This window comes from Zingiber officinale, chromosome 1A, assembly GCF_018446385.1.
Source record: "Zingiber officinale cultivar Zhangliang chromosome 1A, Zo_v1.1, whole genome shotgun sequence".
In the NCBI taxonomy this organism is placed as follows: domain Eukaryota; kingdom Viridiplantae; phylum Streptophyta; class Magnoliopsida; order Zingiberales; family Zingiberaceae; genus Zingiber; species Zingiber officinale.
The window spans coordinates 8,240,824-8,261,873 of record NC_055987.1 but is presented as its reverse complement, the minus strand read 5'-3'; the positions used below and the strand labels follow the sequence as shown (position 1 = coordinate 8,261,873).

At 36.9% G+C, this 21,050-nt stretch overlaps 1 protein-coding gene across 2 annotated transcripts; it reads right to left on the bottom strand.

Annotated features, from left to right (window-relative positions):
* Nucleotides 1–561: 561 nt before the first annotated feature.
* On the bottom strand, nucleotides 562–20,632 carry LOC122017071 (protein transport protein Sec24-like At4g32640). Of its 2 annotated transcripts, none has more exons than XM_042574550.1 (24): nucleotides 19,495–20,632; nucleotides 19,026–19,262; nucleotides 18,817–18,891; nucleotides 18,638–18,736; nucleotides 11,236–11,347; nucleotides 10,887–11,014; nucleotides 9,849–9,968; nucleotides 9,150–9,230; nucleotides 7,882–7,959; nucleotides 7,693–7,785; nucleotides 7,456–7,510; nucleotides 6,572–6,648; nucleotides 6,076–6,147; nucleotides 5,919–6,002; nucleotides 4,769–4,888; nucleotides 4,600–4,668; nucleotides 3,299–3,376; nucleotides 2,994–3,132; nucleotides 2,627–2,785; nucleotides 2,400–2,545; nucleotides 2,126–2,305; nucleotides 1,169–1,257; nucleotides 1,053–1,084; nucleotides 562–914 (listed from the first exon to the last, which is right to left on the bottom strand). In XM_042574550.1, exons 1-24 carry the CDS (start codon nucleotides 20,497–20,499, stop codon nucleotides 814–816), a joined length of 3,429 nt encoding a protein of 1,142 aa, XP_042430484.1. In that variant the 5' UTR covers nucleotides 20,500–20,632; the 3' UTR covers nucleotides 562–813. The 2 variants fall into 2 exon arrangements, with proteins under 2 accessions (XP_042430484.1, XP_042430492.1); XM_042574558.1 differs by having other exon boundaries at nucleotides 6,076–6,144.
* Between the last annotated feature and the right edge of the window lie 418 nt (nucleotides 20,633–21,050).

Below are 21,050 nucleotides of genomic sequence, written 5' to 3'. Positions count from 1 at the left end.
CGAGTCATGCTGGATTAAATCGTGTTGTTCAATTTTTTTTTTAATGAAGCAACTGAAGTAAGCCAAATTGAATTTAAAATTAATTAACCAATTTTCTTTAGATAATTTATTTTTTTAAAGATGCTTGATATGTTTAATATCTACAATTTTCCTTATTAACATCGATTTATTTTCTCAACTTGCTTAACTTGATGATTGATTTGTATAATGATTCAATTGGTCTAACCTAGTTTTCCCCAATCGGTTTAATTGATCTAGTCAATGTGATTGAATGGATTGACTTAATAGATTTATCTAACATTCCAATTCATTCATTAGGTTAATCTTTACTTAGTTTAATGTTAATTTCGCATTAAAAAAAGAATAATATCAAGCAAGCCGAGAATAGATTGGATGATTCAAAAATGACTCAAGCGAGTCAGACAGGCCAAGCAACTAGAGGAACTGAGAGGTTTGTGTGAGCTTCAAAAGGGAAGAGCTGAGAAAAAAAATGGATTGGATTGAACAAGCAAGCCAAACTAGTCAAATAGAATGAACCATTCTCTAATATTGCAAGGAAAATTTTATCATTGTGGTGACTTATTTTGAAATAATAGTCCTGTATATGGACATTGAAATCAAATGGTACATGAATTTAAGTTGAAAACATTCGAATCAGTAATTGTGGCCACTCACCTGACGGAACTCAGCATGAGCACCGAGAAACATTTGATGCTCCTCTTGTTCTTGTCTCTCAGTAAATTTGGTGCCAGAAAAACAAAAAAATGCCAATAACCAAAATTGTCTTTGTATAAGCATACATTCGGATCAAAATTAAAATGTTTTGATTTGCTGCTGCACGTGCATATAGAACTCAACGTAGGAGAGTTCACCAGGGGTTTTGTCGTCAACCATATATGAAAGGAATTGCAAGCCTGCCCAAAAGTGATACTACAATAAGATGGCAGATTGTTTCGGCAGCAAAAAAGGTTCCGTGGCAAGCAAACAACAACAAAGGCCAAAATACTTGAACAAACTAAATGTTGATTTATGAGATTGAAACTTTTACTAACCTGAAGGAGCTCCCTTTCTGCAAACCCACAAACTGCATTGGATTTTAAAATTTTGTTGTTATAAAACTATAGAACTATTATTTTACTGAATGAGAAAAGCCAAATAACAGCCATACCGTAGATACGAGCATCTTTGTTGTCTTATCTCATTAAGTACATCATTAAGTTTCTTTGACAGAGGATTGTCAAATTGTTGCAATGCAAGCTACATTGATAAAAGAACTCATCTCATCAGTAACTAGCCTACGTCTAAAAAAATCTATGGCTAACAATTGCACACGGCTAAAGCTGCATCTTGCAAAGTTGTTTTAAATTTAATAGATAAGTGAAAGAGAGGGATATCCAGCAAGTCAACCCTATTTTTGGTGTTCTATAAAATTATAACTCTAGTTTTGGTATTGTATCAGATTGCTGGTTTACTCGACAAAGAAAAGTAAGAAATAAGAATAGAATTCAATTTTCTAAAGAATAGAGATTGAAAATACTAATTGGTCAAATCTGCTTTGAGAATTCCTTCAAAAAAAACATGAGCAAAGGAACCTCAGATATTAAGATAAACAAGTCTTGTGATTCTAAACAAAAGGGAAAAGGAAATGGAATTCAAATTCTCATTTTTTTCACTCGATTCCAAACATAAATCCAAAATAACAATTGAAATTATGATTCTTAAGAATTCTTTTATGGTATAGAATTGAAATTCTTTTACACAAAAATTGGTTCCAAAACGCTGCTAGGATTCTCATGATTTGTGTCGTCACAACTCACGAACTCTGAGGCCCATGAACACTCATGATCAAGATAAAGATGTTTTGCTTATGCATGTGAGTGGATAACAGAACCTAAAGTTTGCTTATACATGTGCCTGGTTAACAGAACTTAAATCTACTGATGGTTTAGAACTGTTGGAGCTGTAATAGTGGAAAATTTGCCAGGTATTAAATTATTGACAAGTTTGCATATGTATTAGTTGCATCAGTAATCATCACAAATATTCTTGATTGAAAGAAGATTGCCAAGAAGGAAAATGAAGTAGAGGCCAATGATAAGTAGAAATCCAAGAGAAATGAAGGTACCTGAGATGGAAGGCCTTCCACAGAAGAAACTCCAAATAGCTGTTGAAGAGTGTCTTGGTTGGCCATGTTTCCGATATAAATTAAACCATCTTCACCATTTTCAAGAAGATAAATCCCATCATCTTTTATGTGCTCACTAGAGAGAAAAATAGTAGATGCTAAAAGGGACCCATTCTCTTCCTGCGTCATTTGAATTATCATGAGTCAAGGCTAATTATTGGATATCAATAGTCTGTTTGAGGAAAAATTAAAAATGGAAACCAACCATACAGACCTTGGTAGCAAGATCATGAAGTGATATCATCCTAGGATATACTAATGGGATAGCTAATGGTACAGAAAGAGATGCAACACGGCTGACCCAATATGAACGATCATCGACACTTCCATCGTTCCGCAAACCAACGCTTTTAGACAAAGCTGAAGTAGAAAAGAGTAAGAACACCAATGACACCAATGACACAATAAATGCTCCAATCTTTGTCATGCATAGAAACATACCTAGAGTATATAGAGGCAATAGTTCGAGGGTCTCTGGAGATTGTCTGAATGATGATACTGTTGCACAATATTTTCTGTGGGAATGTAGGATGTTGATACAGAGATCAGTGATTTGCTGCCTTACTTGAGAAAGAGGGCTCATAGGGATGCTGCTTGCAGCTGCAAGCATAGACAAATGCAAAACATTTAGCTAAATCTGAATTAAATATTATAGTTTATTCAGCACACTTGCACTTTCAAAACTAAACAAGCAAAAACATACACTTATAAGCTTCAGAATTAACAAAACTGTAGTATGTTATATTGCAGAATTCCAGTAAGCAGAAGGCACTCGTGAAGATAATAGATAGTAGAAGTAGAACTTTACCTTGCTTGAGCAAACAAGTAAATTGAGCATCCAAATCAGCGGATTGGCACAAACTGCTGATATTATCAGTGCAAGTAAGGGAGAGATTAATAACTCGAATCCTTCGTTGCCCATACACAGTGGTATAAAGAAGTGCACACTGCAGAAATAGCATGACCGAGTGATACTATAAATATTAGACAAAGGAAAAATGTGACTTGCAAAGTTATCATGTCTTTAGTAGCAGGACATCATTAACAAAAGTAGGTCAGGACATGGGAGATACACTAATTAATCCCAGTATTCATGTAGGTTCCACCACAAACCTGAAATGTACATTCTGAATTCACCTGGAGCTTGCCCTCATGTTTAAATGTGACCATTATGGTTTTGTCACTGTCAATCTGGATAAGAAAGACTTGATTAGAGGAATGAAAAATACTCTGAAATAAAATAATTAATGCATGGAACGTTAAGATAGTCAATATAAGATACTCCAATTATATATATATATATTGGAATTCTACCAGAAATGGTGTTAGGATAAATCACATTAACCTTTACATGAATCCAATAGACACACAAAGGTGTCAAAAAAGAGAGTAAAAAACTGATTGCGTAAGCACAAACATCCAGGTGCATCTTGATGGCACCACAATCAAGGTCGGTTTGCAAGTTACATATATGTTTGAACTTTGAAGTGACATTAAGGTTAAAGCTAACTAGATGATTCACGCCACACATTTTTGTCTATTTTATTCATCAGTTATGCTGAGATTTCAAGAACTTTTGGAGAGCCTATGCAGCAAGTTAGCCCAAGGAAAAGCTTGCATAGTTGCTTACATACTGCCATGCAATAATCTTCACTAGGTCTCATAAGAATGCGTTGGTACTTTTCCTCTGTTTTTCCCAGATGTGAGAGAGTAAGTGCACTACATAGGACTCTGACATTTATACCCTTCATCTGGTCCTCCAATACCCATGTTGGATATCAACACTTTTGAGCGGACACTCGATACCCTTGATTACATATAAAAGTTTCTAACAATAGTCTTATCAGACACAATGATCTACACACATATTTGACACTCGTACCCAAGTCTAGCTATCAAACATAGAGCTTATCAATTCTTGAATTGCAATGTGACAAAAATATGGAAGGATTCCTCACTATCAATTTGGCATTTAAAACTGCATGCTTAACAAGCACGAATTGTGGTGGTAACATAGTTGGGCACACATCTAATGCAGTTATTTGATATGGGCATAAAAAATTTATAACATTATAGTTTTTTTTTCAATGTTTTGGGAACTCTGGTTTAACTATTGCAGTTATAGCTTCTTCTGTTTTGTTAATACTGATGAAAAAGAAGAATAGAACAGATAAATGTCCAACAGACTATTGCAAAATGGTTCAGAGCTTTATACATGCATTCTTCATAAGAAATAGTAGTTATTCCATGTGCATACCATATTGTTTCTAGAAACAAATCTAGTACCTTTATCATCATGCTCAAAAGCAGAATTTAACTTGATGTTGTTGTAGCTTTAGGAGAATTATTAAAGTAATCAAACAATATAAATTAGCTAACATCAGTTAGAAAGATAATATTAAGTAGCTACTTACACCAGGAAGATCAATATCACTGGGAACACTTTTGCAAAAATTTCCAGAGTATTCTTGAACTTCAAGACCCTATTAAATAAAACATTTAGGCAATAGTTCTGGTTATGGAAATTTTCTAGCAAACATGGTACAGGTTGTAAGGAAGTTTTAAATGCAGAATCAAGTTTACCCGGCTACATCTAACACGCATCACTGCTTCAAAACCTTGCGGTCTACTAATGTTCCATTTAAGATCATTGTAGAGTTTACCCGGATCGGAAAGAGCAGAAAATGGATAATAATAATAGACCTGCAACAATGCAAGTGAAAATTGAGACACAAGCTCCAGCATCAAGGAACAAGGTTTCTCAAGGTAAATAGTTTATTATTTTGCAAAAAGAAAGTACTCATGACCATTGAACATTGCAATGTGCTGATGCCTAATAACAAAGGAACAACAGCAGCTGTAAATCTATAACCCTACTGCCTGAAAATCATGTAATATGCACAAATTGTAACAATAAAATTAATGACAGAAGGTTTTGATGCAAAAGATTCTTTCTGAAAGCAATGCCAGTGAAGGTTGAAGTTGAAGCATTTTATATAAGACCATTTTCTGAAAAATAGAAGATACTTTCTCTGCCTTGGTAGAGTTCTTATTAGTTGTCTTTGAAATGTAGATTTTATGATTTGTATTTAAAGGAGACTACTACCACTGAGTCAAAAACATTATAGATAAAATCAAACTCAAAATCAGGATCTGCTAAGAATAATAAAAAAATCCAATAAAGATAATGTAGTGCAATAGTTGGTTATACAATCACCACACTGATTACAGTAGGGAGACCAAAGAAATCATTATCATTAAATAATGTAGCCCCATCTATATATGGGGCCAGTTATATGGACTTTATCTTTCTATTGAACTCTATGTGAAGGTATATTATTAGTTATATCCGTATATGGCTTCCTTAAATCCCTTAAGACCTTTGAGTTCCAATGCTTTCATCTTGTATGACTAGATACTGCTCATCTTTGAACTTGTTCATTCTATCTTAACCTTTGTTACTTACTCATCTTATCATCTGCTGGACTAAATCTAACTTCTCTAAGATAGTAAAGTTATGATAGCATTTGAATTTCTTTAAATATAAACCATCAATTCATCGTGCATCTGGGCAATGATAAAACAACTGTCTATTATATGAGAGATTCTAATAAGGAATTTAGGTTAACTAATATTAACTGGAGCTGTATTTGAGAACTTCTAGTGTAAAGCAATTTGCATTAGTATAATTTGTGAGCCAGTTCCTATTATAGCATTAGGATAAAAGCAATACCTGCCCTCCTGTAGTTCTTGGAATAATAGAAATGGAAGCAATGTCAACAAAAGTCTGGGTAGTGACAAATATATCCACACACACCTGAAGAACGACAAAAAACTTACTTTCCACTTTATTGATGGATAACACACAAGAAAGAACCCAAGTGACTTGCCTGGTGCTCAGCAAACTCTATGGCCATGGTTTTAAGTGTCTTGTCTGCTGGCTGAAGCAACTTATGAGCCTTCTGGAATCACATGATATCAGATTGAAAAATTATAGATAAGACATTTTCAAAAACCTCAATTGACACCTAATCATTGACTATATATTATATGTCAAATCAAGTAGCAGAAAACTCATACAAACTTCAAGAAGTTATATACAAAAGTCATCACAGGGGCATTGTTATATATTGGCAACTTAACTGGAGAAAATAAATAAAAACCATCAACAACAGTGTCAAGCAAATACAAAAATGAAGGCACACATCACTTAATAAAAAGGTATTAATCATTGTCAAAATTCAAATATTGAGCGGAATTGTTTTTACTGAACAAATTATTTTTGTTTCTGCTAAATAATTCTACCACTTCCCAAACAAGTTGCATGACACTAACAACGAGAAATCATCTTGACAGGGAAACAAAGGATACAAAGGGTGCCCATACCTTGTCACTAGCAGGGACATTGGTTCTTCCTTCAGCTTCTCTGGAAGAAAGAGACCCGATACCAACTGATGGCAGGACTGCAAAATGAAGAAAAGTAAAATTCTTGCACAATACAAGTATCATATCAGCAAAACTAAAGGATCCTATATGAATTAGGTAGAAGGAACACAAGAAATTAATTTAGTTTGTGGACAGTTGACTTGAACTTGTGCCTATTCAAGTAATATGAGCTGAGTACAGTTTACAATGTTCTCAACAATTTTGGCACTACAAAAAGTTGTTTTCCATAAGGAATCAATGGGGATGATCCATTCTTCAATCTATGCCTTATATGAGCTTATGATTCATCAATAACCTAGAATTGTTGACATTTAGATGAGTTAGGTAGAATCCCAATTTGAACAAGAAAAGGATATGAAGAAATATATCACATAGTATGTAGTATGTACACAACACTGTCATTGAGTGTGACAATTCTTGATGCAGAAAAAAAATTGTTCTTCAATAAACCAATTCAAGTCCACCTACAACAAGGAATGCTCTCATGTTGATTCTACCTGCACCTCAAAACTTCCATCTGGCCTCACTTCAATGTGGATCTAAAAAAAGAGCAGCCAAACCTACACTCATGGTTCCTCTACTGCAGAAACATAATCAAACAAACAATTGAAATGAGAGCCAAAATTCTACACCGGTATTAGGATCAGGGATTTAAAAGCATGTTAATATGATTAATTATTGACTAGTATTTATCATTATAATCATATAATTTGGTGTCAATCTCAGATATGCTAGTACATAGAGGTTGATCGTGTGTGTAAAGGAGTAAAGGACTGCTACTTTGATTGGTTGGGATTATAGTTCTCAAGAGTTTTGCTGGTTACCTGATTGAAATACAAGTAGCTTTCCCCCTGTTGGTTTCAGAGCCAGAAACCCAGCCTGCAAACAAATGAAATTACCCTTAATTCATCGCTGCAAGGACCCTCAAATTCTTGACTGATTTAGTGCAGAAAATAGTTCTTAAGAAATAAAAAATTTTTGTAGTGTACTCATAGTTCCCAATTCAAGAAAGGAAAAGAAAATGAGATACCACTACTTTTATACTAGTACATAATTATCACCTTGATAGCGGCACCAAATGCAGATCCAGCAATTTTGTTGCTGCCAAACATCCCTGGAATGTTCTCTAGCAACTGTTCTAAACTTTGGCGGCACTGAAATCTCAGAAACATGAAAGATTTTAAGTAAAAAGACAAAAGGGTGGTTATTTACATCTTTGTAATCTTAACAAAAGGGCAAAGACAACTAACCTCAGTAAGCTGCACAATTATATCCATGTGGAGAGGTGTATAAACATCATCTATGTCGGGAACAATGAGCATTAGAGGCTGTAATGCAATATGCAGATCACTGTTAGTCTTGAAGACTAATGCATAGATTACTCATCAAATTATCTTATGTCAGAAATGCATGGTGGAGTGAATAAAGAAAAAGTCATCAAGTACACTAACATTTCTTGAAAAAGCTTACATGCAATATAAAATATAGATAAACTAGACAAATCCTCAAACAAAAGTATTCAAAAGTACAAAAAACAGTCTTGGACTTTTATTTGAATAGAAATATTCTTCTATATTTTTATGCACTTTGTAATCCAAATGTAACATCTATAGATTAAGTACTGAGAAAACATTGGGTCATTTTGATGATTAACAAAATATTTGAGAATCTGTTGTGATCAGCTAAACCTCATCCTAAAATGGTATAAAGAGTTGTTCTCTAATGAGCATATATAGTTAATTTATGGCGAGACTCAAATAGTGGCACCATATTTTAGTACTACATATGGTGAGCTAATAAAGTGTTATAAACTTAGAGGTGTCATCTACTAATAATTTAGGCTTAAGGATTTGGGTTAGTGGTTCGGCTTAACAAGTTATTAGGTTAGTTGTTTTATTTAAGCGAGTCATGACAACTAGCATTAAACAGACTTAATTATAGACACATTGTGGCATTCAAAAAGGCATGTGTGATGGTGTAACCACCATAGAGCTTCACATGCCACCTACTAGGGAAGAATTCGAGCAGTGAGTTTGACTTTGGGTCTTGAAGGGATGTCAAGTCTAAAGCATAGATTATGGTAGTGATACTCTAGTGTAGTACCACATTATGAGTTGTGGACTAATAAAAAAGCTTATAAGCTTAGATAAGTAGGCTTGAATTTAAGTATGTTGCATCAATTGTGAGTCAAATAGTTGGTGGTTTAGTTATCTCATCTAAGCAGTTCAGAAATAAAAACTACAATGCTATATATTTCAGTTCGATTGTATTTCTTATGTTTGATATTGATTAAATAAGATAATCAATATCTCCTCTTCAAGATAACTCTTCTTTGTTTTCAAACTTGTCAAATTTTGCATATTAATTTTATGTTTTAAACTTAATATTCAAATAATTTAATTTGAATACAAGTACTTTAGGTAAGATATGCACAGGCATTAAGAATTAAAAAGCTTTGACTCTTAGCTGAGAAACACATTGATCAAATGCTTGACAACATGATACTTTAGTTGAATACCTGTTGTGAGGATCTCGTTAAATTGTAGAAATGAACAGTGCAATCAAAAGTGGCAATACCAACCATTGTTCGAGGGCCATCCTGCAAAAAAGATGTCTTTTTAATGCAGGAGACAATTGAAATACCCAACTAGTTAAGAAAAACAGTATAAATTTCAACCATCTAAACTAAATGGCAAATGATCAAGTTAAAAAAATTAAATATGGGAAAGAGTAGGTTAGAGGAGGGTTCTTTAAGTGTCAAGTTATTTACATGCAGGAATAAGGAGATTCTAATTAACTTTATGAGCATACCAAGAAGCTTCATGCTCCAGGACACACTATATCCCAATATTCTATCCTAAACTTGCTCATGTGCTCATGTGCATGGATAAATACTTGTACCAACACTCTAATGTCAATTTGGGCTCAGATGAGTATGCCTTCTGGTGAAGCAGATGATATGAACCAAGAAAACATATTGGTATAGTCACATGCAGTTAAATAATTAAGTTACTGTCCAAATCTGGCCAATTAACATTCTGTTGGAAACAAATATCTAAGGTGCATAAATAAACATGCCCATGCAAATATAACATTAGTTTATCTGCTTGCTACTTGGATATATTCTTTGTATTTCCTCACTGGGTGTGTGTTGCAATAATGCAGCTAAGAGCTAATTGAGGCTCCACAAATAAACAGCAGAAAAGAAGAAACTTACAGGAAGATCAGCAAGAGACTGACTAATTGCACTACAAGCTGCAGCAGTTGCACCTGTTTGTACAGCATTCACTGAAACATCAACAAGGAAGAAAAAGACAGCAGGCATGGGATCACGGACCTGACACAAGGTGATAATACAGAAATTAGCATAACTCAAAAGACCATATGATAGCTTAATGAGCATTGAGTTTGAAATGATCATTCTTTTATCTTGTGATTGACACCCATGAAGACTAGAATTTCTTACAAAAATAAAAGTGTGACAACAAAAGAACTGTTCCCCAAAGGTTCTCATTGAGAAACAAAACAAGAGAACTAATGTTTTCGGAAAAGATTTTGTGGATTAACATAACTGAATTTACATTCAATCGTGGTTTTCTTATTCTTTCATTCTCTTTCATTCACTTCCGTTTTCGCTTTCCCTCCCATGCAAAGTTTATGTCCATTCTTGCTAATTAAGATTGTGAGATTAAGTTCTTCCAGATAAAGGAGGTTGAAAACCACTAGAATTCTTGTCATTTTGTGAATGTTGTTGTGGTGATGCTGGTGGATAAAAAGCCTAACTGAGAAGGGTTGTGTATTATTTTTTTTCAAAAGAGAAATTAAATAAATAAGAAGGAAAAAAAGTGCATCAGAGAGGTAATAGAGGTTAAACAGTGCATGGAGGAAATGTCCCTATCCCTCAATCAATGATGAGCTAATTCACCACTGTGGAACTCATCAAGACTCCTCTTCCAAGGAACTAAATCATATGGCTTAGAGAAGATTTCACTTACACAAGATATAAAAAGTGTTTCAACCTACTTAAATCACAATCTACTAACATTGTGTTAGTCAATCGTTCGGATGCAAGCAAAGAATATATTTACCGGATATCCAAAATGGTGCACCAGAGAACAACCTTTGTGGAATAATACTTATTTCACAGGAATTATCTTTTCATTAAATTATTCTATTTGCATTTGCACCTTTGTCAATAGTTAAATGAGCACTAAGAAATCTAGAATTAGATCAGAGACAGCCAAAAGAGACTCACCATATATTGCCTAGTAGCAACAAATTCAACTGTTCCTCTACACAGTTCAGGCCTTTTGTCAGCATTGTGTCTCCTTCCATTTTGCCCAAGATTAGAATAGTAGTCCTGTGGCGTGACATTGGTAGAACCTAAAAGATATCCATATCTAGAAGTTAGAAACCTCAAAAAAAAATTAATGAAGGTGTACTGCAAGTAGTCAATGCTTCAGAAACCTCCTAAGAGTAAAATTGATGAGCACATTCTCAGTAAGAAGATTGAGTTGCATAACTTCTATATAAATGGAAATGAAAAAGCAAAACCCAAAGAAATAGACTAGAGTTATGTGTCATAGCCAAATGTTAAAACTTACCACATAAGTTGCAGATGAACTTTTCCCCATGGTCAATAAATTTAAAAAAAGGGTTTATGTAACCCCCGCACCCCGAACACCGGATAGGCCCATTTTCACCAAAGTCCACAATCTATATTTCTCCAAAGAAAAGGCATAAGAAGAGGGTAGATGGTACAAGCTACATCTATGAGAAAACATAGCAGATTAATAACAATTAAGATAGTCAATTTAAATAATCATGACAAATAAGGCTAAAAATCAATTTAATCATGACAATAATCATTTTAACTTGTGTATGAATGAAAGATAGTCAATTTAAGCTTGTATGTTAAACATTTCAATTACAAAAATAAGGCTAAGCATCAACCTTTTGTTCATGACAAATAATATATTTAGATTGACAATAGTACATATGCGAATCAATAGCCACAATCCAACATTTCATCATAGACACCAAATGTTACATCAAGATGAGAAACAACAACAATCAAGCCTTATCCCATTAGGTGGGGTTGGCTATATGGATCATTCTACGCCATTGGAATTTTATCTTATTTTATTGTTAAGTCTTTTTAGGTCTTGTTTTTCCTCATTTGATATGAACATTTGTCATAGTTTCACATCATCTAATTGGAACATTATTGGTCGTCTAAATGCATATCTGTACCATCTTAAATGTGTCTCCCGGAGTTTTCCCTCAATAGGTGCAACCCCGACTTTCTCTCTAATATTTTCATTTCTTTTTCTTGTCCATCCTTGAATGTTCGCACATCCACCTTAACATCCTCATCTCTGCAATGCTCATCTTCCGCTCATGTGCTCACATCATAACTTAACATTCAACTCCATATAACATATCAGGTCTAACCGTCATATTTGTAAAACTTTCCTTTAAGTTTTAAAGGTACTTTACGATCACAAAAAAATACCTGATGCTTTCCTCCATTTCAATCATCTCGCTTATATTTAAAAACATACTAGAAAGTAGTCTGTAGAATATCTTATCTTATCTTCCTATTTTATCGCTAGCTTATCTTTATCTCTTGTAAACATATAACTATAAATATATGTCTTGTAATTCATTAGATAATAAGATATATAGTTTAGTTCTGAGTTTCTTCCTATTTTTAGTTCTTTAATGATATAAAAAAAAGGCAGCCCAGTGCACGAAGCTCCCGCTATGCGAGGTCCCCGGGAAGGATCCATTGTACGTAGCCTTACCCTACTTTTTACAAGAGGCTATTTCTAGGATTCGAACCCGTGACCTTTTGGTAACAAAGCAACAACTTATTGCTCTTTAATGGTATCAGAGCAATAAAAAATATTTTTTGAGGAAACTCAATTTTTAGAAGTGAGCAGGATGAATGATTCCGATGTGTCTTAGGACATTGGCCAATCAAACCCCATAATTACTCCCACTAATTTTGATAATTCTTTACCCTTCAAGTCACTAGCTTTAAGCTCTTTGGCCGGAATTATCTTCAATGGTCCAGATCCGTTCAACGAGGGAAGGGACGTTTCAGCTATCTTGATGGTTCTATTCCCAAGTCATCTTCAACCAACCCTTCCTTTGCTAATTGGGACATCCAGAACTCCATGGTAATGGCATGGCTCCTACTCTTGATGGACGACACCATAGCTGAGATTTATTTCCTCTATTCGACGGCGAAAGCAATATGGGACGCAGTCAACGTAGCCTATTCAAATTTAGAGGACTCTTCACAAATGTTCGATCTGCGACATCGTTTCAGAAATCTACGTCAAGATGACTGTACAGTCACTCAATATTTCAATTCTCTAACCAAACTCTAGTAGGAACTTGATCTCTTTACTCAGTTAGCCTAGACTGTCACTACCAACAACGAAATCTATCGCAAATTACTTGCAAAAGAACGGACCTATGATTTTTTGACCGGACTCAATCCTATTCTCGATTATGTTCATGGTAGCATCCTAAGCATTAAACTGCTCCCGAGTCTTGATTCTATTTTTTTAGAGGTCCGTCGTGAAGAACAACACCACCACGACTTTGACAGATCCATGCCTCCGGTTGCAGCCAAATCCGATGCAGCATCTTATCATCTTTGACCTTCACCCAGGCCCAACTCATTCAGATTGGTCAAATGTTCTCATCCTTTATATCCTTGATGACTCATGGTATTTCCTCCTCTACTATGAATGAGTCAGCCACATCGGGTGAGTCTTGGATTATTGATTTTGGTTCTTCTGAGCATATGTCAGGTACTCGCACTATTTTTTCTTCATACAGTCGATATTCTAGTACTCGTACTGTTACTTTGGCTGATAGATCTGATTTACTAGTAGCGGGAATTGGAACTGTGACTCTTAGTCTTAATCTTTTGCTGCATAAAATTTTATTTGTTCCCAAGTTGTCATATAACTTACTCTCAATTAGCAAACTAACTCGGGGTTCAGATATTGTGGCTAATTTTTTCCAAAACTCATGTGTTTTTTAGGATTGGAACTCAGGAAAGACGATTGGGTGTGCTGCTGAAGTGGCTGGATTGCACTACTTTCTATGTGCTAACTCTGAAAATTCCTGTTGTTAAGTTGTTCGTAGTTTGGTCTCTTCTCACCGCCACCACCAAATAAAGTTACTCCATCATCGCCTTGGCCATCCTAGCTTCTCTTATATGCATCGCTTATTTCCTTCATTGTTTCTTCCTTCAGATCACTTTGTGTGTGAAATCTATCAATTAGCTAAACACACTAGGGTTCCTTTTTCAATTCATTCATATCATGCTTCGAAATTTTTTTCCCCTGTTCATAGTGACCTATGGGGTCCTTCACGTATTTCTTCAATTTCAAATAAAAGGTGGCTTATTTCCTTCATTAATGACCATTCTCAGATTTGTTGGATATTTCTTTTACATGAAAAATCTAAAAGTTGTTCATATATTTGAGTAATTTTATAACATGATTCTCACGTAATTTAACTCTCGTATCCAAATTCTTCGAACTAATAATGGAACCAAATTTATTAATTCCTCACTAAATGATTTTTCTTCAAAAAGGGTTATTATTCATCAAAGCTCATATGTCAATACACCACAACAAAATGGTGTATCTGAAAGAAAACATCATCATCTTCTAGAAGTTGCTCGTATACTACTTTTTACTAGCAATCTAAATAAATATTTTTGGGATGCTATTTTAACTGCTTGCTATTTGATAAATCGGTTACGATCTAGGGTGTTAAAATTTAAAACCCCAATTTCCACTCTTTAAGAATGGTTTCCAAAATCTCATATATTTTCTGATCTTCCTTTACGTATATTTGGATGCTCGATTTTCGTTCATATTCATAATCAACAGTGTTGTAAATGGCGGCAGTGACCGCCTACTGCCTCGGCCGCCTAGGCGGTTGAATTTTTTTACTTTTTTTATACATAATATTATAAATAATCATTATTCTTTATAATATTTACTTTTAATCAATTATATTAATTTAAAATTAAATATTTGATCTAAATATTTAAAAATAATTATATATATTAAATTAATAGGATAATTTTATTAGGTTTTAATTAATTCTATTTAAATTATCTCAATCATAGTTAGGAGTTGATTAAAATTCTTAACATAAAATAATTTAATTAAATCCTAACTTACAATTTACCCGCGTACTCTGTTTCAGTCGGGCGACAAGTTTGACACATCACAAAGACCGTGCAATGAGTTCGGACGTGTCATTGGGTCCGAGCAATGTCGAAGCCTATCGCCGGGTTCGTGGGACGCCTCCGGGTCCGTTGCCGAGCTCGAGCGATGGGTCGCGATGAGTCCGAATGCGTTGCAGGGCCCGGACACCGCGTCCAGGCTTGCGTAACCCATCCAAACTCGTCGTCGGGCCCAAGACATGCATCCGGACGTATCGCAGTGGAGAAACGGCAATAGTGGCGACTCCAAGCATGGCGGTGGTGGAAAAACGTGAGTTACTGCCTAAAGCACCGCCTCAGCCTAAGGCGGTGCAGTTGATGCCCGCCTCCCGCTTAGGCGGCCGCCTCAACAGCCATTTAGAATACTGATAATCAAATTAGGTCTAAGTTAGATCCTAAAAGTCACAAGTTCGTTTTTGTTGGGTACTCTTCCACTAAAAAAGGTTATAGATGTTATTCTCCTTCAAAGAGAAAACATTTTATCTCTAGAGACATCACCTTTTTTAAACATCAATCCTTTTATTCAAAGCCTTCTACCAAGGGAGTCTCTGATTAAAAATTTGTCCCTATCACATATTTCTCTAACTAATTGAGAATATTTTTGGGAAACAAATTCACCTCCTAATCGAGCTCAGGGGAGATCTTAACTCGATAAAATAAGGAATCTATCTTACTTCCACAAGACCCAAAAATTCAAAATTCAGAAATTCAAGATTACCCTCCTTCTGCAAATCTAGAAATTCCAAGTCACGAAAATCCATAATCACCTCAAATATCTTCCCGTATCACACTAGTACTACAACAGAAGTAAGCACATAGAAACCAAGTCTGATTTGATATCTCCATCGCCTCACTCCTGGCTTAAGTTTTGGTCCTGATGATACTAAGCTGCCACAATTGGATATGTCAATCACACTTTGTAAAGGTACTCGTATGTGTACTCAACATCCTATCTCAAATTTTTTAGGATACTCTCATTTATCTAGACATATGCGTGCTTTGGTAATAAATCTCTCAGAAACAGCAATACTAGCTAATATTGACGAGGCTCTTAAACACAAATATTGGTGTACAATAGTCTATGAAGAGATCAAAGCTTTGGAAAACAACGATACATGGGACATAGTCAATCGACCAATAGGAAAGAACCCGGTTGGCTGCAGGTGGGGTCTTCACGATTAAGTGCAAAAGCAATGGTTCGATTGAAAGATACAAAGCCCGTCTCGTGGCCAAGGGGTACACTCAAATTTATGGAATTGACTACCAAGAGAGTTTTGCTGTTGTGGCAAATATCAACACTATTCGGGTATTGCTATCTCTTGCAACAAACTTAGATTGGCCACTTCACCAACTAGACGTCAAGAATGTCTTTTTCAACGATGATCTAGCAGAAGAGGTGTACATGGATCTGAGTTCAACAAGAATAAAGAAGCCTCAGTTTGATGTCTAAAGAAGACTCTCTACTGTCTAAAGTAATCCCCTAAGGCTTGGTTTGACAGGTTTGCCAAGACGGTTCAGCAACTTGGTTACAAGCAAGCTCACACCGACCATACTCTATTTCACCATAGAGTAAAGGATAAGATTGTCATACTGATTGTTTATGAAGATGACATTATAATCACCAGTAATAACCTTGAAGAGATGGAAAGGATAAAGAAACATCTTGCAACAACATTTAAAATGAAGGATCTTGGAAAACTTAGATTTTTCCTTAGAATGGAAGTTGCTCAAAGCATGGAAGGAATATTCATCTCACAACGAAAATATATTCTCGACTTACTAAGAGACACCAGGTTAATGGGATGTAAACCCGTTGATACACCGATGGATCCAAATGTAAAACTTGAGACTCATTCAGAAGATTCACCAGTAGACCGAGGCATATTTTAATGACTTGCTAGTAGATTGATTTATCTTGCACACACTAGACCTGTATTAGTCAATTTATGCACTCACCGTATCAATGTCACTTGAATGCTACAAACATAATTTTAAAGTATCTAAAGGGAACTCTTGGTAGAGGGTTGATGTTAAGAAAGAATGTCACAAGAAATGTTGAAGTATTTGTTGATGCTAATTGGGCAAGGTGTCCGAATGATCGGAGATCCACTTCATTTTATTGTTCTTTTGTGTTCGAAAATCTGGTCACTTGGCGAAGTAAGAAGTAGTCTATTGTAGCAAGAAGTAGTGACGAGGCCGAGCTTTGTTCCACTACTCTTGGTATATGTGAAGCCCTTTGGCTGAAACAACTCCTTGAAGAACTACACATACCGAAGCAAAGTTCCATAATTATTTGGTGTGACAACAAAGCTACGATCTCAATTTCACACAACCATGTCCATCATGAGAAAACGAAGCATGTTGAGATTGACCTACATTTCATTAAGAAAATTGATGAAGGCATTATTGAAATTTCCTATGTACCTATCACAGTTGCAGACAATCTTACAAAGGCTCTCTTTAAGCCTATGTTTGACCGGTTAATAGACAAGCTTGGGATGTATAACATATACCATCCAGCTTGAGGGGGAGTGTAGAATATCTTATCTTATCTTCCTATGTGATCTCATATTTTATCTCTAGCTTATCTTCCTATTTTATCTCCTATTTTATCGCTAGCTTATCTTCCTATTTTATCTCTAGCTTATCTTTATCTCTTGTAAACATATAACTATAAATATATATTTCTGTAATTTATTAGATAATAAGATATATAGTTTAGTTATGAGTTTCTTCCTGTTTTTAATGCCTTTACAATCAAATGCTAATGAAAGAGTAAATGATCAATGCCTGATGGTAATATAATATCATGGAGGAAGTCTACAGTGAAGAGGTTGTTTTAGGGAGCAACCTCATGGTGATCCTACGGCTCATGGTCTAACTATAAATCTGAAGGAAAACAATGTCAAAGTCCATACTTAGCAAATGGTGACACTAATTACAAGTCATTTTATTGTAGCAGTTTTGTGATACTTCACCCATTCCTTATTTCTTCCTGTTCCCTTACAAAAACTGATCAGTTGCAACTATATCAGCAATGGCAGTATCCAGCAGTGTTCTTATCTTCTAAGTGTTGAAGTACTTTTCTTATACTCATTTTCCCTCCAAGTTTGGTAGTTGTTGATGGTCAGGATTTTTTCGTTGATGGGATGCAACAACAGTTATCAAGGAATGTCTCCATGTCTTTGAACCTGAAACTTGTTTTAATTCCTCTAACGATGGGATTAACAAGTTGACAAAGATGATTGTGGATCAGTCTTTGTTAGTGTCATGCCCTCAATAGGTGTGGATACCATTCCTGGAAGAGCAAGGTGGATTCTACTTCATTAGTATTGGGGGTTTGCATTCACATCATGGTATTGACAGATGGAACTAATGATTAGTAGATCATATAATTTGTCAAAGTATGTTTGTGTACAGTTACTTTGTTATGCATTCATTCTCATATATTATTCATCTTATGAGTCTACTTTGATCTTGTTGAAACAGAAATGCTTCACGTCCATTAATCCCCTATATGGACAATGTGGTGGCCCATTATATGAATTAGTAGCTTTGCTAACTGCTCGAGCTTTTAGCACAAGTTTACAATGAACCATGGAACTTCTATTGTATAAATGGTTGGTTCTTGATTGATTAAGTTTTGCAAGAGATGATGGTAATGTCAAGGCTACAACTTGTAGTTGCTGCATTAGTAATAACCAACAAATGCTCATCGTGACCAAAAAAGAGAGATACGTTACTTCAATAGGCTCCTCAGATGGATGCAGTAGTGCCAATGGTTGAACTAGTAAAGCTAAAGGCATGCTAGATGTAGATAGAAGATCTCCCGTGCATGGTATCTATCAAATAATGAGCTTGGTTAAGCTTAAAGGAACTTATTCTGAGCAACCTGCATAAAGAATATGTCTAGAAACCATACCTTGTTCATGGTGCACCTCATTAAACGAGGACTGCAATTACCAGTGTCATTAGCAATAAAATTGCTATTGGCAGGCTACAATCAGAAAAGTCAGAAATCATTTGAGGAAATGCATTAACGAAGATAGGAGATCTAGTAAGCAGATGTAAGGAGAATAAGACAAAAGTAGACATATGCTTTACAAGTAAAGATAGCAGATGAGTGTCTACCGGAGGAAAGTTTGCTTGATTTCCTTGTCGAGTCTCATAGTATATGATTGATGAACTAGGCAGGGGTCGTGGAACTTGGTTAGGATTGATCTTTTGTGACATTGATACTCGTGAGCCTGCAAGAGATAAGTGCCCCATAGCAGAAGGAACAGAAGGTAGAGTTTGGCCTGGTGCACGAGGTGGCATGCTGAACATTCTAGGAGGTGTTTGACCAAAACCAGGCACGGAAGCAGCCATCTAACACCAAATTTAAGGATTATCATGGCATCAACTCTTATTCTATTAATTCAGTACATATTGCTACCGACTGCGAACCACAAAATTGCATGGTGCTAACCAAAACGACATAGAAGGAAGAGCATCAAGTTAAATTGATGCTTATGACCAGTAAGAGAAAGAAACAAAATAACTTCCTGCTAATGTATTTGTAGGCGGATAACTTATTTATTCAGAAATCAAATTCACCAACCTCCTGTGGTTGTGATGACCAAGCTGGCGCCTCAAAAGGAGCACCTGTGGTCGGAGGCCCTGAGAATGGCCGTGTAGGTAATGGACCTTCATACAGTGGCGAAGAAGGCCTTCCAGCATATGGCTGAGAGGTTGGGATTCCCATGTACGGCTGTGGGATCGGTGGCCTACCAAGTGGTTGCGAGGTTGATGATCCGGCGAAGGTTGGTTGTGATGCTGTCGGCCCGACTAAGGTGAGTTGTGAAGGCAGGATTCCAGCTAAAGGCGGCTGCACGGTCGACCGGGCAAAGGTGGGCTGTGAAGGCGGGATTCCAGCTAAGGGCGGCTGCAAGGTCGACGACGCACTGAAGGGCTGCAAACTCGACGATCCTCCAAATGACTGTGAGGTTGGCGGTCCTGCGGCAGGCTGTTGAGGAATAGATGGCCGGGAAAGAGGGGGCTGCGAGGTCGGCGGTACGGAAATGGGTCGCTGCGATGGTGGCGGTCTAGCAAAAGGTGGCTGCGTCGGCCGCGGCCCAGATAAGGGCGTCTGCAAAGTCTGTGGCCTAGCAAACGGAAGCGACAACGGCGCAGACACAGGCGCGGCAGCTGCATTCGTGCTCCTTCCAATCGAATGAACACGAGGAAGGACGACAGAAGGAGGCGCCGTGGCCAACGTCGGGGCGTTCTCTGGCGGAGTTCGCTGCGCCGGAGTGGTTTGGGAAATCCGAGGCGCATCCAGGTTGTCAAACGAATGCCCGTTACTGTCCGCGATCGCAGCCGCAAAAGCCGCCGATGGCGGCGGTCGAGACGCTAAGGCTGGAGGAGGCCCCCGGTGGGAGGACGCTGGGGGAGGAGCGGAAAACGGTCGCGGCACGGAGGCGCTCGGTGCTGTAAAAGGCATCAGTGGCCCTGCGAACTGGGCGGCGGCGGCGGTGGCGGCGGCGACGGCGACAACGTTGGGGTTGGCGGAGGGGGAGGAGCCCGGCCTCGGGCCGGAAGGCCCCGACACGAAGGGCGACTCCATGATTTAGGGTTAGGATAATGGGTGGGGGAGAAGAGACGGCGGAGGCGTGGTGCTCTAGAGTGGAAGAGAGACGGCAGATCGGGATCTGAGAGACTCCGGGGAGGGGATCAAGTGAGAGGGACATGGGCAAGCCAAAGCTTCCAGAAAAAGGCATGCCGGATGACGAAATAATGTCCGAGGTGGCGTGAGGACATTGGTGGGACAACGTGGAGACAGCGGCGTGCGTCACCGGGTGGGACCTGGCGGTGATACGTTACGAGGTTGGCAGGTTGGCTTTGCGGCTCCAGCGTAAAGTGCAGAAGTACGGACCGGGGCGACACGGATCACCAACCCGTCGCGAAAAGAAAATAATAGAAAAATATTGACCCGATCACGGCTGAGCGGTTGAACCGTTGAATCCACAATTTTATTAAATTAATAAATAATATATATATATAGTAAGTTTAAGATCACGATGGGATATTATTTAAAACATTTTTAAAAAAAATTAAGGTAAGCGAGTCAAGGTTTACTAGTGTCCTTATTATTATTATTATTATTATTTAAATAAT